This window comes from Neoarius graeffei, chromosome 4, assembly GCF_027579695.1.
Source record: "Neoarius graeffei isolate fNeoGra1 chromosome 4, fNeoGra1.pri, whole genome shotgun sequence".
NCBI lineage: Eukaryota > Metazoa > Chordata > Actinopteri > Siluriformes > Ariidae > Neoarius > Neoarius graeffei.
Window position 1 is genome coordinate 2,890,847 of NC_083572.1, and position 18,433 is coordinate 2,909,279.

The window sequence follows — 18,433 nt, forward strand, 5'->3', positions numbered from 1 at the left end:
AGGTGACCCCACCCACCCATCTCACAGCCTCTTCAGCCTGCTGCCGTCGGGGAGGAGACTGCGGAGTCTCCGGGCCAAAACCAGCAGGCTCAAGAACAGTTTCTTTCACCAGGCGGTCAGGAGGCTCAACTCCCTCCCTGTTCTGCCCCTCCTCCCCCCTCTGCCCCTGCCACAGATTCTGCTCGCACACCCCCCTGCCCCCCCTTCAGTATCTGACATGTCATCCTCACAGTTTCCCCCCCAACACACACACACACACACACACACACACACACACACACACACACACACACACACACACACACACACCTCATCGTTCATTAACACACTGAACTCAGGGACCGCACATCTCACTTTACCTCGCTCATTTGCACTATTCCGCACTACCTCACCTTAACAGCTGCTAGTTTGTTTATTCTGCTTATTTCATGTTTACCTGCTATACCTCAAGTGCCCTTGTCTGTTTTGTTTATTTGAACCAGAGTGTGTGTGTGTGTGTGTGTGTGTATGTCTATATGAGTGTTTAGTCTACGTCTAGTTCATATCTAGAGTGTTTATACTGTTTATATTGTCTGTTTGAGTGTTTAGTCTTTGTGTAGTTCTTATCTAGTGTTTATACTGTTTATATTGTCTGAGTGTTTAGTCTATGTCTTGTTCTCATCTAGTGTTTATACTGTTTATTTATACTGTTTATATTGTTTGTCTGAGTGTTTAGTCTATGTCTAGTTTCTATCTAGAGTGTTTATACTGTTTATATTGTTTTTTTTTCAATTATTCTATTTTTATTTTTTATTTATTGCATTGCCTGTTTGCACCGTGGGTCAGAGAGGACTGAAATTTGTCGAGCATGTATAGCATATTTGACAATAAAGTTGACTTGACTTGACTTGATTTAAATTAAGGAGAGACCTGCTCTTATCAGTAGACCGACAGAAAGATCAGGTTTATGGGTGTAGACTCTTCATTTGACCAATTAGCATGAAATCCTTTGTCTACCTGTAACCAGTCATGAAACACTAGCCCTGTGCAGGGAACTGTTTAATGGCATCTAACACCTTGTTCTCTGAAGCTCTTCTCCCCAGCCGCGGTGATCATCAACATATTACTCTGGACTCAGCTGTGTCTGTGTGAGTTTAACTGTTGTTGTTGTTGTTGTTGTTGTTGTTTTTTTCTTCAGAAGGTAATATTTTCCACCACAACCACATCCTTCACACTTCCTGAAGTCACTAGCAGAGGTACATTAAGATCAGACCTATGGATGTACTTTTGCTCTTTGTAATGGGAAGTCAAAAATACACTGGTAAATCAAAATGAATAAATATTACTATTATTTAAAAACAAATCAAACTAAATTTCAAAAGAGACTGAAATAAGAATACTTCCTCATCAAAAACCAGGGCAAATGTGTGTGCAAATATTTCTCATATGTCAAGAGACTATTGTGGTAATGAAGGGGTTTAACATTATGGAGCATCATGAAAAATCATGGGCAATGCAAAAAATATTCAGATTTAAAAAGCACTGTAATTCCTACACCCTTCACCTGATGTAAATACTCTTACATTAAAGCCGAATGTCTGAATATTGAGCTCATATTCATTTAACTTCAACCCAAATATATTTTATTAGACATATTTATGGAGCTGACTGGATGTGTATATTTTACTGATCAGTTCCCTGATATTGTGTTGTCATCTAATCTGCCCTCCTTTGAAAAAACCTTGGACACTCCTGTATTAGACGACTGAAAATGATTTAAAAACTTGACTCGACTTTCATGCTTTTGTATTGTATTGGTTTACAAAAACGACATGGGAAACTCCTCCATAAAACAAAGTCAATGTTCCTGTGTTTTATAAAAATGCTCCTTCTGACACACAGGACTCTTGAATGTTAGGCTAATACAGACTGAAAGAGAGATGATGCACGAGTGGACCACACCCACTGATTTAATTGGACAGGTCATGCATGATTTATTTATTTAACATATTTACTCTTCAGATCTTGAAAGTAATTCATGCCCAGTATAAAAATGAATAAAACCAACCTGTTTCTCACCAGAAGCTGCTGGAACTTGATGTTGAAGTTCAGAAGGAGATGTGAGATGATTGCAGGAAGAGATCTTAGTCGAGTGGTCTTTATCTGTAGAAGGTCATGTACACCGGTCGTGTAGTGTTGTGGTCGAGAGGGGAGTGTAAAGAATAGTTCTGGTTAAAACCACTTGGGGCAGTTCTGTTAGAGGAAATAATCAGCTTCATGGTGGTAAGAGTAATTCCACTTCACTTCGTCTGCATCACACCACCCTGTTGTGGATTATTTTCCTGAAATTGCACACAGTGTTGCATTTTATTCCATACTTCTTGCAGTCATGCTCATTAAGGGAAACTTAAGACAAGACTCAACATCTGTGGAGAGAAAAAAGAATGAAGCAAGCCATCATATCAACCTGGAATAAACTGTTGCTACTATAAGTTCACTGCTGCCTAGATGATGAAGTACTCTGTCTTGATCCAAGTGACCTCAGGAGGATCCTGCTCAGAGTCAACCCACGGAAAGCTTGTGCAGACCAACTAACGCATGTCCTCACAGACATTCACAACACCTTCCTGAGCCAAGCCATTGTACCCCCGTGCTTCAAGGCCACCACCATCATACCCCTGCCAAAGAAGACAAATGTTTAAACTGAGAAAATGTATCATTTAAAGAGAAAAATTAGGTGATTTTAAATTTCATGACAACAACACATCTCAAAAAAGTTGGGACAAGGCCATGTTTACCACTGTGATACACCAGCATCAACCCTCAATGTCTACCACCCTATAGCACTCACTTCCATCAGAATGAAATACTTAAAGAAGCTGGTCAAGGACCACATAACATCAAGACTCCCTGAAATACTTGATCCACTTCAGTTTGCATACTACTGCCCTAACCGTTCCACTGATGACACCATACTGGCAGCACTGCACCTGAGCCTGGCACATCTGGAGAATAAGAACTGTTATTAAATGTTAATAAGAACTGAGGGAAGTTATTCACAACACCTTCCTGAGCCAAGCCATCATACCCCCGTGCTTCAAGGCCACCACCATCATACCACTGCCGAAGAAGACACCAGCATCAAACCTTAATGCAACACCTTTTGCAACAACTTTTGCTTCTTGGCCTTTTGGTTAAGATCAAGTGCAGTATCTGTTTTTATCAGTTTAATTAGGGCGGCACGGTGGTGTAGTGGTTAACACGGTCGTTTCACAGCAGGAAGGTTCTGGGTTCGAGCCCCGTGGCCGGCGAGTGCCTTTCTGTGTGGAGTTTGCATGTTCTCCCCGTGTCTGCGTGGGTTTCCTCCGGGTGCTCCGATTTCCCCCACAGTCCAAAGACATGCAGTTAGGTTAATGTGGGGTGGCCTTGGGCTGAGGCGTCCTTGAGCGAGGCACCTGACCCCTGACTGCTCCCCAGGCGCTCTAGTGGCTGCCCTCTGCTCTGGGTGCGTGTGTTTACTGCTTCAGATGGGTTAAATGCAGAGGATGAATTTCACTGTGCTTGAAGTGTGCATGTGACAAATAAATAAAGGTTTCTTCTTATGGCTGAATGATGAGAGAAGCAGTTTTGGGACCAAAAGTTTGCCAGTCTGATTCCCTGGACAAGCAGGAATGGCTGAAGTGCCCTTGAGCAAAACACCTAACCCCCAACTGCTACTCAGGCTGCTCTGGGTATGTTGTACATCACTCTGGATAAGAACATTTGCTAAATGCCTGTAATGTAACAACCCCGATTCCAAAAAAGTTGGGACAAAGTACAAATTGTAAAGAAAAACGGAATGCAATGATGTGGAAGTTTCAAAATTCCATATTTTATTCAGAATAGAACATAGATGACATATCAAATGTTTAAACTGAGAAAATGTATCATTTAAAGAGAAAAATTAGGTAATTTTAAATTTCATGACAACAACACATCTCAAAAAAGTTGGGACAACGCCATGTTTACCACTGTGAGACATCCCCTTTTCTCTTTACAACAGTCTGTAAACGTCTGGGGACTGAGGAGACAAGTTGCTCAAGTTTAGGGATAGGAATGTTAACCCATTCTTGTCTAATGTAGGATTCTAGTTGCTCAACTGTCTTAGGTCTTTTTTGTCGTATCTTCCGTTTTATGATGCGCCAAATGTTTTCTATGGGTGAAAGATCTGGACTGCAGGCTGGCCAGTTCAGTACCCGGACCCTTCTTCTACGCAACCATGATGCTGTAATTGATGCAGTATGTGGTTTGGCATTGTCATGTTGGAAAATGCGAGGTCTTCCCTGAAAGAGACGTCATCTGGATGGGAGCATATGTTGCTCTAGAACCTGGATATACCTTTCAGCATTGATGGGGTCTTTCCAGATGTGTAAGCTGCCCATGCCACACACACTAATGCAACCCCATACCATCAGAGATGCAGGCTTCTGAACTGAGCGCTGATAACAACTTGGGTCGTCCTTCTCCTCTTTAGTCCGAATGACACGGAGTCCCTGATTTCCATAAAGAACTTCAAATTTTGATTCGTCTGACCACAGAACAGTTTCCCACTTTGCCACAGTCCATTTTAAATGAGCCTTGGCCCAGAGAAGACGTCTGCGCTTCTGGATCGTGTTTAGATACGGCTTCTTCTTTGAATTATAGAGTTTTAGCTGGCAACGGCGGATGGCACGGTGAATTGTGTTCACAGATAATGTTCTCTGGAAATATTCCTGAGCCCATTTTGTGATTTCCAATTCAGAAGCATGCCTGTATGTGATGCAGTGCCGTCTAAGGGCCCGAAGATCACGGGCACCCAGTATGCTTTTCCGGCCTTGACCCTTACGCACAGAGATTCTTCCAGATTCTCTGAATCTTTTGATGATATTATGCACTGTAGATGATGATATGTTCAAACTCTTTGCAATTTTACACTCTCGAACTCCTTTCTGATATTGCTCCACTATTTGTCGGCGCAGAATTGGGGGGATTGGTGATCCTCTTCCCATCTTTACTTCTGAGAGCCGCTGCCACTCCAAGATGCTCTTTTTATACCCAGTCATGTTAATGACCTATTGCCAATTGACCTAATGAGTTGCAATTTGGTCCTCCAGCTGTTCCTTTTTTGTCCCTTTAACTTTTCCAGCCTCTTATTGCCCCTGTCCCAACTTTTTTGAGATGTGTTGCTGTCATGAAATTTCAAATGAGCCAATATTTGGCATGAAATTTCAAAATGTCTCACTTTCGACATTTGATATGTTGTCTATGTTCTATTGTGAATACAATATCAGTTTTTGAGATTTGTAAATTATTGCATTCCGTTTTTATTTACAATTTGTACTTTGTCCCAACTTTTTTGGAATCGAGGTTGTATCAGCATGAAGTTAGGGAGCTTCGTTCTCTGCAACAACGTCATCTATGTCTCATTCTCAAGATCAAGTGGGATGATTTTATAAGCAATGAGGAAGTCCTCCGACACGCAAATGTCGAAGACATCGAAATCAAGTTAGTTAGGAGTCGTCTCCGCTGGCTGGGACACCTCTGCCGCATGGATGATAACAGAGTCCCAAAACAACTATTATTCTCTGAACTAGCAAGTGGATCGTGACCTGTCGGCCGTCCCAAACTAAGGTTTAAGGACATTTTAAAAAAAGATCTGAAAAGTGGAAGTGTGTTGGGTACGTAGAATCACTCTGCACTCAATAGAGAGAAATGGAGAGCGGTTACAAAGACCATCTGCAAGTCGTACTGCGATAGAAGAGCTGCAACGTACCACAAGCAAAGGGAAGCCCGCTGGAAGAGAGAGAAGAAATGAACTGTGAATTGCCAGTTTTGCGGGTCTTGGCGTGTATATATATGTATATAATATCGTGATTTGGTTCAGTCTTGAGAACTGCATCAGTGATGATGAGCGATGCCATTTTTTTCTTACTTCGACTCAATCCAGCCAAAGATCAGCTTGAGTAAGTGTAAATATTTCTTCTATTTCTGATGAGGGGCGGCACGGTGGTGTAGTGGTTAGCGCTGTCGCCTCACAGCAAGAGGGTCCGGGTTCGAGCCCTGGGGCCGGCGAGGGCCTTTCTGTGCGGAGTTTGCATGTTCTCCCCGTGTCTGCGTGGGTTTCCTCCGGGTGCTCCGGTTTCCCCCACAGTCCAAAGACATGCAGGTTAGGTTAACTGGTGACTCTAAATTGACCGTAGGTGTGAATGTGAGTGTGAATGGTTGTCTGTGTCTATGTGTCAGCCCTGTGATGACCTGGTGACTTGTCCAGGGTGAACCCCGCCTTTCACCCGTAGTCAGCTGGGATAGGCTCCAGCTTGCCTGCGACCCTGTAGGACAGGATAAAGCGGCTACAGATAATGAGATGAGATGAGATTTCTGATGAGCAGATCATTGTAACTGTACGGCTGGGTAAAAATTTTGTTGTGACCTTCATGCATATGGACTTTATTATTTGTGGTTGTTTTGATCACGTGCACTTGCTTTGGTGGCTGATTTGTTTTGTATTCTATCTCATTTTCTTGTGGAACTGCAGTAAAGCCTCAGCACCCTCTGAACGTTTGCGTGTCTCCTCTCGTGATTTTGCTCTTACTTCACGCTCTTTATCTTCCTCTGACTGCTGTTTGACTTTATCATGACCTATTTTCAGTGTTGGAGCCCTGTCTATGCTGTTGTCATTGAAAAGACTGCTAGGACGCCCTGTTAAAGAAAGCGAGACACACGTTGTTTTCAGTATGGCGGCCATCGAGTGAAGAGTAAACAAAGAAACAGCTGGGGACTTTAGCGTTTTGTGACTAAAAAAAGTATCGTAAAATAATGACACATAGCAAGAAAAGTACTTGGAAAACACTAAGGACAGAGCTGAGAGGGAAATACAAACCTTTCACCAGGCGGCCACTGCAAACTCGAGCATGTTTTGACTCAACTCCCTTCGATTTCAGTGAGAGGTTCAAAAGCCACCTTTCTCAATGTCTTTTTGTGAAATCCTGTGTTCATTCACCTTTTTTCATTAGTTCATGGGGAACCCTGAAGAAACTTTTATCAGGTTTGATTGATTCGAACAACCTAAAACAACGCAAGCGGAAGGCATTTTTCACGTGAGCAGTGCACCTTCTCCGTACAAGCGCTTTGTCAGCTGAGCTTTGGTTGACCACCAGCTAAAGTTTTGAATAACTAATGAGGCAGATGTGACGTCACGTGAAACCCAAGAATCGTCAACCAAATATGTCCTACGTACACAATACACTGTCTGTTCCTATTGCTCTAAATCAACCCATCTGATATGTGCAAGCTCACGTCATATCTTACACACTCACATGTTACAGCTCCATGCTGATTTGCAAACACTTTGACACATTTCCACTTTTTACTCCCTGAAGTGCCACAGAAATTCTTACATATTACCCCATCAATTTTAGAGGTATTTCGAAAGGTGACAACAAAATTATCATGTAGATACCGTAAGTTGTTAAATTAATGAGCTCCATTCACAGAAACTCCTGCCCTTTACCACACACACATCTACAGTAGCCACACAGTCACAGCTCCATGATTTATCACAAGCATCCACAATTTCACCTGCATGCTGAGAACACCAGGAGAGAATCCGAGTTGTGCAGAGTATATCACATGATGAGGTCCACATTTCACAGGATCCTTTACACACTGACCATAATGTCATCTACAGTACACGTACACAGTCTGTCTATGTTCTAACGCCACCATCTGGACCTGGACAGTAATGACTTCATTGCCTAAAAACTCATGACTGGTGGTGCATACATCAGATACCCAGGCTTTTGTCGCACATCTCAGATGCGTGTGCGTTGTATGATGACCATGTGTGATGGGTCGCGGAACCGGAGGTGCTCAGGCCCTTCATCACTGCTTGTGGCTATATTTTGTGTTTGTATTTAAGGCTTGTTGCTGTGTGCTTTGTCAAAGACTGATAATAAGCAGGCCCTGGTCCTGAGATTCACTTGAACCCATGATGGCTCCCATGCTGCCCAGCCTTTTCTCTTCTGCTCTGTGTACAAGTAACTGTCTGTATCTATTTATGTCAGTTTGCATGTTCCTGTATGGAAATCTGCAGTAAAGAGCTCAAACTCCTTCATTCCCAAGACTCTCCTTTGTCTGACGATATGAAATACAAGAAACAGGAAACAAAATCCTCATTTCTGCTTCTATCTGCATGACCCGTGGTCTGTCGGAGGCATCTGCATGATAAGAGAGTTACCACCGGGAGGGAAAATATGTAAAATAGGTTTAAATAAGTGTAAGCGTGAATGTAAAATGCCTCAGAGTGTGTTGTGGCTAAGCATGAGCGAGACCGACTGTGTTTCTGGAGCAATCGAGCTGCTCCCTCATGTGGAGTCGTGATGAGGAGGAGCTGGTTCTCGATGCTGCCATCTCCTGGTGGTGAAGCACAATTTCAAGACAGACTTTTCGTTTTGTCTCATTCAGTTTTCACTCAGTCATGATTTTATAAATTCATTTTCAGTCTTTCGATTTCTTTATCTGTTCTCTTTATTATGTCCACACACCCAGACACACAGACATATCCAAACAGTCAGTTATTTCCTTCCAACACAGAGACAGACATCTGTCATTGTTGCTGGGATATTGATTCAGGAGATGATTACAAATCACAACTGGATTATTAACATCGATCATTGTACTCATATCAGTTAATAAATAAAGTCATGAAGATTGAAATCGTTGGTTGGAATTGGGATTTATTTTTATCTGTTTCAAAACAAAGTATTTTATGTGACTTGGCATAGATAAGTGACAAGTCTGCACCGCAAAGTTATTGCATTTGAATGCTGCTTTAGAAGTTTGAAATAAATGATTTTTTAAATTACGATTAAAAAAAATCACCTGTGTATTTCTACTAAAATAAAGCAGAGAGGTTTCACTTCTGCTTTGACGAGGCATCTGAGGTCATAGCAGGAGTGCAGCAGGAGCTTCATCAGACTGACGTTCACTCTCACTCTTACTGTGCCCCTCTGACTGGCCACGGAGTGGTTTGGGGCATTGACATAAACTGTAACATGGGTGGTGCAGTGGTTAGTACTGTCACCTCACAGCAAGAAGGTTCTGGGTTTGAACCTCGTGGTTGACTGGGGCCCTTCTGTGTGGAGTTTGCATGTAATCCTTGTGCCTGCATGGGTTTCCTCCCACAGTCCAAAGACATGCAGATTCGGTCAACTCTGTGAGTGTGAATGATTAACCCTGTCTCTCACCTGGAATCGGCTCCAGCTTCCTCCACGACCTTGACGGAGAAGCGGTATAGAGGATGGATGGCAAGGGCGTAACCATGGTATAAATATTGGGGGGGGTCCAAATTTGAGCCCTTCCCAAAATATTTTTAAGTGCATTTCGTGCAATTTTTATATGGGCCTATTGATAAAGATGTGCTTATCTAGAACATTGTTTTGATGAATACAATTACCAATGAACATGTTAACATTTATATCTTGTTTTTTTTTTATTGTGTATCAGGCAAAACACAAAACAGAATGTGCAACTGCAAAACATGTAACGCAATACAACATACAAAAAACATGTAAAACATTGCATGAAAATCTGTCACACCAGAGCTAGTCACACACACACACAAACACACACACACACACACACACACACACACACACACACACACACACACACATTTCAAACAAATGCAGAAATGCCAAATTGCTACAAAAAAATGGCTACCAAAGCAATAGAAAGGAGCATTACCCTGGTTAATAGGTCAAAACAACATAGAACTTTGTAGAAAATATATTGACTTTATCTAAATAAATGGCCCAAAAATATGGAGGCGTTCAAGAATAGAGGGCTACCGCATGACGTCACCGTACCGCGAGATTTTGTTAGGACGCCATATTGGAAGACCTCAAGTATATACATACAAAACAAACTACGAGCGAGAGTGAAGTGACACAATGGCTGATAAGTCTGGTTATGTGAGTACATTACCAGCTGCAGAAAGGGCACGGTATGTGGAGAAACTGGCTGTGATTGATGGGTTTGACCCATATGATAAGGCTCGGGGCAAGGGAGAATGGAAACATAAGGAGGACCTGACACCAATTCTGCCATCTGTTTGCTACCCAGACATTGTAAACTATTTGTTGTTTACACCCAGTGCCTACACTGCTGATGACTTGAAGGCCTACAAAGGGCTACAGGCTTACAATTATGTTGTTAGTGGCTTGGTTCATGATATTACAGCTGTTGTTAAGAATAACCTACATATAGTTATGGCCAAGGTAATCTTGTTGATATTTATCTTTTAACAATATATCTTTTCAGTTGAAAAATTAATACTTTTTGCTATTATTAAGGTATCCATAATTTAGGTTAATTTATCCAAATTATACATATGTATTTATGATCTATGCCTACACAACAACTATGCTTTATTTATATAATAGGAGGGAGAGCAAGCCCCAAACCATCCTAAAATTATTATTATTATTATTAAATTGTAGAAGTCTGGGAGGCTTGCTCCTCATACAGTTATCAACTTGGGGCCAGTTTAGCATGTTTTAAATCTGAATTTCTTGCGTTTGCTTACCTCAAAGTGTCCGCAGATCATGCACAGACTTATCCATTATATCCAGTTTTTTGCCAAGTCTCACACAGGTTTCTTTCAAGTCTACTGTTGGGCCAATAAATCATAAATAAAACAGCTCAGATTTGTTTGTTTAAGTCGTTTGCCACTCCACTTTATTCTCGTGGGTTCACATACCGCTGCCGTTATTTCCCCCTAATCACGAGTTTGTTGGTCTTCCAATATGGCGCAGGGTCTGTTTACTTCCGGTTTCGGGTGACGTCAGTGAAATCCCTCTATAATGACTGACCAAAATGATAATTTTATTTAATTTATTTACATTTAATTAAAGGACAGTATGCTCTTATTACTAGCCTACTGATGACATGCAGCCTATGATGAGGTTAAAAATAAAGTTGTTTTAAGGACTCGTAATACAATGCTCTTTACCAGTTCATCTTCAGAGCAGGTTTCTGTCTGTTCCCTTCCTCCATCATGCCTGTGACTCTCTGTGACAGACTCATCATGTCTGTGACTCGTCTGGAAAAAAAGGCGAATGTCAGCCCGTTGGTCCTTCCAAGGGCGTAAAAACGGTGTTGATATTGGTGGGGACATAATTTGGCCAAGCGCCCCAGTGCGCCATGGTTGTCGCACGAAATGTGGCCTACACTGTACAAATGATTGGTTGTCCATTCCTTTGTGTTATTTTGATTTTTAGCACCAGGTACACTCAGTCTTAGACTTAGGCTAACATCTGCATGTATATGGGCAATACATTATCACACAGAGAAAGTGGACATTGAAGTTGCTGTGAATTTCGCTGTAGTGGATGACCTACCCAAAATACAACAACACAATCAATCAAAATTATGTGCTGCTGCTTCATTTTCACACAACTTTTACTATTTTCACACATTTGAAACATCATGTGCTTCCTTTTGAGTTACTGCAATTTCAGAATCTGGAAGTAATGTAGGTATGGGTGGTAGAAGTGTGAAGAGTTTTGGTAGTTGTAGTGCATTTTGCAAAAATGTTTATTCATTAAGTTGAAAGGGTTACGTGACAATTGTTTCACATTTTTACATTTTATTGCAGAGGTTACATACACATGCATATACATAAGCATATACATGCAAACAATGAGCAAGAAAAAAGTAAATATAAGTAAACATTTAGCATTACCTACAAGCATTTATTAGTGTGTGTGTGTGTGTGTGTGTGTGTGAGAGAGAGAGAGACAGACATAGAGAGAGATTGCAAACAGAAACTCCTTGCTGTTACAGGATCATATGACAAAAATGTCATATGTCTTCCTTACGTTTTCTTTTATTGCCCGACATCACTGCCTGTGTGCTGTTTTGCTGTAGCAGCGAGCTGGATGCTGATTTTACCGCTTGCTACTGCTTACAGCCAATGACAACAAAAAACCATAGCAACGTCAAGGCAACGGGAGGTGGGCCAATCAAAAACCATAGCAACGTCAAGGCAACGGGAGGTGGGCCAATCAAAGCTTCATAAAGCTTTTTTTACCTGCTGTCCCCACCAATAGCCAGCCGTCTTTGAGGTTCACAACTGAAAATCAGCTGGAAGCGATACCGCGTTTGGTGTTTTTATTCAGCGTTTCCCGCATCGCGGCTTCTCCATTCAAAAATGGTATGGACATTTTAAACTCAGCTGAATATTGGTATGGACGCGTCCATACGCATTTTTACGCCCATGGGTCCTTCCTTTTCTTTGCGGCTACCGCCATTTGAATGTGTCCACCAGCAGCCTACCTGACAGTCCGACTGAGTGGATTTTCAAACCAACGAACCACATGGGCTGACCCAAGTGCACAATCATAGGGGGTGGTCGCAAAGGGTTTTTTTTTGTTTGTTTGTTTCTCTGTGCTTCCTAAATTGAAAGTAAATCGGACATAACAAGGATTCATTATAATGCCATGGTTCAGGATGGCATATTATTTGTCTCATATTGATTTAATACGCCAAATATTGGGGGGGACAGATTGGTACTTTCCCAATATTGGGGGGGACATGTCCCCCCCAGTGCCTATGGTCGTTACGCCCATGATGGATGGATAATAATAATAATAATAATAATAATAATAATAATAAAGGAGATGCATGAGAGCAGGTGTGTGCTTTATTTCAGCTGCAGTGTTTTTGCCCAGAACTCATGCACACGCGTAACTTTAGTGGAGAAAAAAAAATGACACTCCTTTTGTTTTTTTTTAGTCTTTTTAACATTAACATTGAAACAACCATCTGTTAATAATTTGTTAATTCTTTAATGTCACTGATGGTTTCTTCATGTTGAAGTTGAACCTCGGTTCATGTTACCTAATGCAGTAAACGTTAGTATTGACACCAACATGGAGGCCGAGCAGTACAATATATACAGGAATAAACAGACTTGTACATGAGTGATAGAAAACACAGCGTCTATAATAAACCTGTGGACAAAACTGAGGTGAGTTTATTCCTCAAGTCAGGACTTGGTGCTTTATCTCCACCGAAAGGAGCAGGAACAGCTTTAATACACAACAACATGTGACCAGAGAAGACCGTTTATTAGAGAAAGAAGAGCGAAGAAAGCCGTGATACCACTCTGAAATAAACTGTTCCTGAACGTCATCACTTATTCATTCCTGACACAGTTGAAGTTCGAACATCTTTAACCACCAGATCACTTTCCCCTGAACTCAACAAACATCAAGTGACCTTGAACCAGTTTCAAGAAGCTTGCAAAACTTGCAATTACAACACACTATTCTGAAAAAAAAATCTCTAATCAGAAGAATCTCACAGAATAACGGTTTCTGAGAAAATTTCACAACAGTGAAACAGCTCAGCATTTTTATAAAGGAGCTGAAAACTCAGGTGACATTTCACCTTAAAACTTTGTGAAATGATGAGGCGACAAAACGACCAGTTTTGCAGCAAACAGTGAAGTTTTATTAAAAGATCTGTAGGATGATTAACTGAGAAATGCATCAGACAGATGAGACATAGCTTTATTTATTTATTTTCTTTAATAGTACCAGGATTAATGCAGCATTTTTTCCCTTTTCTTTAAAATCAGCATTCATTAAGCAAAACGGTTTTTATGCTTTTTTTCGATGTAAAGAAAGAATTTCAGGTTAAGAAGAAGCTTAGCAATCAATTTGGCTTTTAACTGACTGCTAAACAAAATACTAGCGATCAGATTAAAAACAGATTTCAGCAGTGTAATCCTGGAAACACACTGAACGACTGACCATACAAGGAAGTGAGTCGGCTATTCAGTTTGTCAAGGGAGGGCTCTCGGACAGAAAAGGTCCCCATCTCAGCAATGTAGGCCTTCGATTCGCGTTCTTTAATATTCTTTTTATTGGTGCAACAGAAAGCGCTCCAATAATGACTGGGAATGTTAATTCCGTTTGGGTCACTGTCATTATTTCTTGTTATGGGTAACCACTGATTCCCAGGAACGACCCCGGTCACAATGTACGCCGGGTGATTTTGGTCTAGCCTGCAATCATCTCTCAAGTGTCTAAGCATCTGTTGCTCCACTTGCCTTTCCCACTGCCCGTTGTCGTTTTGGGTTTGTGGTGCTATGTTGGTTAAAGTGAAGGTGGAATTTGCTTGATCCTGATCAGCAGCATAGCTATTTGGAAACACATGACCTCGAGTATAACCACTACCGACATAATCTGAGTCCACAGCCTGGTTCCAGATATCTCCGGGATCTGTCGGGGAGTCAATCATGTATCTGATATCTTTATATTCAGGGATGTCTTCAAGCTGTTAAGGAGGAGAAATGAAACAGTAGTGAATTACACTGTTCATGATAAATAAAACATAAGAATCTGATTTTACAGAAATGAAACTAGTGGTGTGCTTTTAACTGCTGCATATTTACTTGATATTATCTGTGTACTTAAATGCTCCACATGTTAATAAATCAGTCCTGTAACATTTAAACACACCGACTGACCTGAGGTTCAATTTTCCAGTCAAAACGTTCAGTGTTCACGAACTTGATGAACGTATAGGCCGAGTAAACAGGGATCCTCCTCACGGTGTCATACACGGTGGCAAATCTGTAATTGTTTTCCAAGCGCTGACAAATCTTCTGATACTGACGTCCAGAGAAGACAGTCGGGACGATGATCTGATTTTGGTTTGCTGGGTTTCGGATGAAGAAGTTAGGACAGGATTGTTGGAAAGAACCCACAACCTCCGTCAGGATCGGTGAGGAGAAAGCGGCGAGCAGGAGCACAAGAGCGAGGAGCTTCATCCTGATACACGGTGGAGGAGTGTGTGAGGAGTGTGAAGGGTGTGTGTGAGGAGTGTGTATGAGGAGTGTGAAGGGTGTGTGTGAGGAGTGTGTGTGAGGAGTGTGAGGGGTGTGTGATGATGGAGAGCAGAAATCTACCTGAGGACAAGAGGAACACAAACACCAATCAAAACTCAAGTTCATCATCTGAATCCGTCCATCAATCTGTTAATCATCGTTTTAAACAAACAAACAAACAAACAAACAAACTGTCGTCTCCAATCTTCCATTTCATATCAAATCTCTTTAAACTCGGACAGTTTTGATGTTTTCAGGTGATCTTTCTGCATCACAGCACGAGATAAACACGGTTCACATGTGATCAGAAGTGGAGTCTCTCAGTTAACAACCTCTGTGGACGACAACTGACCTGAAGATTATTCTAAATACAACAGAATTAATTTAAATATTATTCATTTCTTAATGTCTTACATTGTTCTTTAAAATAAATGTATAAAAATAAATAAATAAATATTTTCCCAAATACTTAAGACGTTTTGTGCAGTAATTATCTGTGTAAGATTACAATCCATACAGAACTGAGAAAGAGAGAGAGAGAGAGAGAGAGATAGAGCAGTGTGTATATGCACATGTGTGTGTGTGTGTGTGTGTGTGTGTGTGTGAGAGAGAGAGAGGGCAAGAGAGAGAGAGAGAGAGACCTTGACCTTTAACCAGTCCTTTAATAGTTGGATGATAATTACATTAAATTACCCCCCCACCAAAAAAAAAAAAAAAATACAAGACTGTGATTCAAAAATTAGGAAAAGGGAATGGTTCACTATCGTGTATAAAACCTCTCCATCTCCCCAAACAGAAAGAAAAGCTTCTAAATTCAACATCATTTTATAATATACAAACTCAACTTTCAGCCGAGCAGCTGTAAGCCCTCGAAACATCTGTGGACCCTGTCCCTTTCATTTTGTTCCTTCTACTGAGACAGATGCACATTTTTGCCTGACCTATCAGAAAGTTAACCAAATTGATATGTCTGCGTTGTGCTGCTATGTACCCTGGACCAAAGACAAGCAATGTATCTTCTAAAACCTCTCCTAACCCCCTGCGTATCGGCTGTAGCACAGAAAAAAGGGGACTCGGTCTGGGACAGCTGAGCCACAAGTGCTGCAGTGTCTCCTCATCATTACGAAAATGGCAATGACTCTCCATCCTTGGATCTATATGTGCCACATATCTGTTGGATCTACAGTATATGTGCCACAGCTCCACTGCAGATCTGCTGTGCGTTTCTCTATGGAGGGTTTATATAGAAATCTGCAGCTACTTTTGGGTGATGAACTTGGTGCCAACACACCCAACCACCTTGACTCCCATACACCAGCTAGTAATATTCTATTTAGAACCTTCACAGCAACTGCATACAAGGCCTTCTTTAATGATGCTGAGAAGTCCTGTAGTACTGGAGTTTGAAAAGACAGAATGGCTCCATCTTCTTCCTCCTCCTGTTCCTCCACTGCAGCACAGACAGGCAAGGATGGAAAGTCAAGCACTGTAGTTGGTTGAGCCGCAGATTCGGCCCCAAGCGCCTGTCTGAGAGAACCGGGACGTGCACTGAGCTGTTCCTCAGCCTCAGCTGTCTGACTGTCTCTCACTGCTTTAGTCTGTCCAACTCCACGACATCCAGGCTGTGCCTCAGTTTCCTCAACATCATTATAATTAGAGATGTTTTCCTCAGTTGTCATCTTTCTTTTCGTACCAGATCAAGAGGTATCAGTGTCTCCTGAGACCTGCTGTGTGATTTGCGGGGTCCCGCTGTGAGCGTCCCCCTCAGGCTGTGGCTCACCTGCACCACCGACCGCTGTTTGCTCTCTGTGCGGACAGGATGAGCGCTTATGTCCGACATCACCACATTCAAAACATTTCATATTGCCAGAGCTCGCATACACTGTGGAGAAACCAATTTCATATTTCACATTAAAAGACATCTCAAGGGTTTGTGAGGGGCTGTTAAGACACATGAAAGCCTGTCTCCACAGGGACTGGACATGCTGCAGTCTAGCGTCTTTACACCCCAGACGGACTGTCCTAAAACCACTGACAAACTTTCCGAACCGGGTCAGTTCTTTTTCGAGGAGCTCATTCGGGATAAATGGGGGAACACCTGACACGGTAATACATGTTGATGGTACAAATAACGGTGAGACAACAATAAACTGATCATCTAACACCAGGCCTTTCTCCACCAACAGGTGAACTAGACGCTCCTCGCAGACAAAAGCCATCATGACCTTATTCATCCAAGAGCCGTAGGTGATGTTCTTGTGTCCGATTTGCTCTCCTACAGCCAGGAGAATTTGTTCAACGGTATAACGAGTGTCAGCCACCACTCTAATCCCATGTCTAATAGATGGGGGGGACCTCATTGAGGGGGGACGCCATACTTCATGGAAAATCTACCACTATACAGAAATCCCAACCAATAACCACAAAATGATGAATTAAACTCCTCTCACCTTACACCAAGAAACAAGTGGGAAGTAGAAAAAGAAAGTATCAGTCAGAAAACTTTCCCATTCATTCCACAATCACTCACACACCCAAACTCCCAGCATGCAGTGCTAGAGAGAGAGAACAGTGTGTATATGCACGTGTGTGTGTCTGTGTGTGTGTGAGAGAGAGGGAGAGCGTGAGAGAAAGAGGGAGAGAGAGAGAGAGAGAGAGAGAGAGCGAGAGTCTCACCACTAGCTGCTGGACCTTGATGTTGCAGTTCAGTAGATGATGTGAGATGATGCCAGGAGGAGATCTTCAGAGAGAGAGAGAGAGAGAGAGAGAGAGAGAGCGAGAGTCTCACCACTAGCTGCTGGACCTTGATGTTGCAGTTCAGTAGATGATGTGAGATGATGCCAGGAGGAGATCTTCAGAGAGAGAGAGAGAGAGAGAGAGAGAGAGAGAGAGAGCCTCACCACTAGCTGCTGGACCTTGATGTTGCAGTTCAGTAGATGATGTGAGATGATGCCAGGAGGAGATCTTCAGAGAGAGAGAGAGAGAGAGATCTTTACCTGCAGAAGGAGCGTCTGCTCTCTCGCTCTCCTGTCTCAGATCCTCTCCTTTTTATAACACTGCTGTCGCTGTTTCATGGTTAAAAAAGTCAAAGTCATGGTTAGGGAGAAACGAACACCCTTCCTGTCACATGTACACACTAATTCCTCTCTCAAATGTCCAAGTAATTACACACAGCCCTCCACAATTATTGGCACCCTTGTAAAGATTAGTAAAAAGATTAGAAAAAAATCCACATTTTAGTGAAGTCGCTTCATCTCGCACTGAAAAAATGAGAAAAATCCAAACTTTAATAGATATGAATTTATTCAGAGGAAAATAAATCCCTCATCAATAAATAATAATTTTCAACAAAAATACATGTGCCACTATTATTGGCACCCCTGCGTTTAATAGTCCCTTTGTCCAGCCCCCTTGACCAGTAAAACAGCCCTGAGTCTCTCCTGTAACATTTTATAAAGTTGGAGATCCAGAGCAGGGCATCTCCTCTTGACCCAATCTCTCCAGATCATCCAGAGTCCTCGACCCTCTCTTGTGCTCTCT

At 42.0% G+C, this 18,433-nt stretch overlaps 1 protein-coding gene and 1 pseudogene across 2 annotated transcripts; one reads left to right on the top strand and one right to left on the bottom strand.

Moving 5' to 3' along the window:
* Positions 1-3,153: 3,153 nt before the first annotated feature.
* LOC132885571 (U2 spliceosomal RNA) lies at positions 3,154-3,267 on the top strand (annotated as a pseudogene).
* A 10,222-nt stretch (positions 3,268-13,489) lies between these two features.
* Positions 13,490-17,922, bottom strand: LOC132884733 (endonuclease domain-containing 1 protein-like). 2 transcript variants are annotated; one of them, XM_060918628.1, is made up of 5 exons: positions 17,794-17,922; positions 17,682-17,745; positions 17,570-17,633; positions 14,534-14,974; positions 13,490-14,340 (listed from the first exon to the last, which is right to left on the bottom strand). In XM_060918628.1, exons 4-5 carry the CDS (start codon positions 14,834-14,836, stop codon positions 13,777-13,779), a joined length of 867 nt encoding a protein of 288 aa, XP_060774611.1. In that variant the 5' UTR covers positions 14,837-14,974; positions 17,570-17,633; positions 17,682-17,745; positions 17,794-17,922; the 3' UTR covers positions 13,490-13,776. The 2 variants fall into 2 exon arrangements, with proteins under 2 accessions (XP_060774611.1, XP_060774612.1); XM_060918629.1 differs by having other exon boundaries at positions 14,534-14,970; positions 17,682-17,922.
* Between the last annotated feature and the right edge of the window lie 511 nt (positions 17,923-18,433).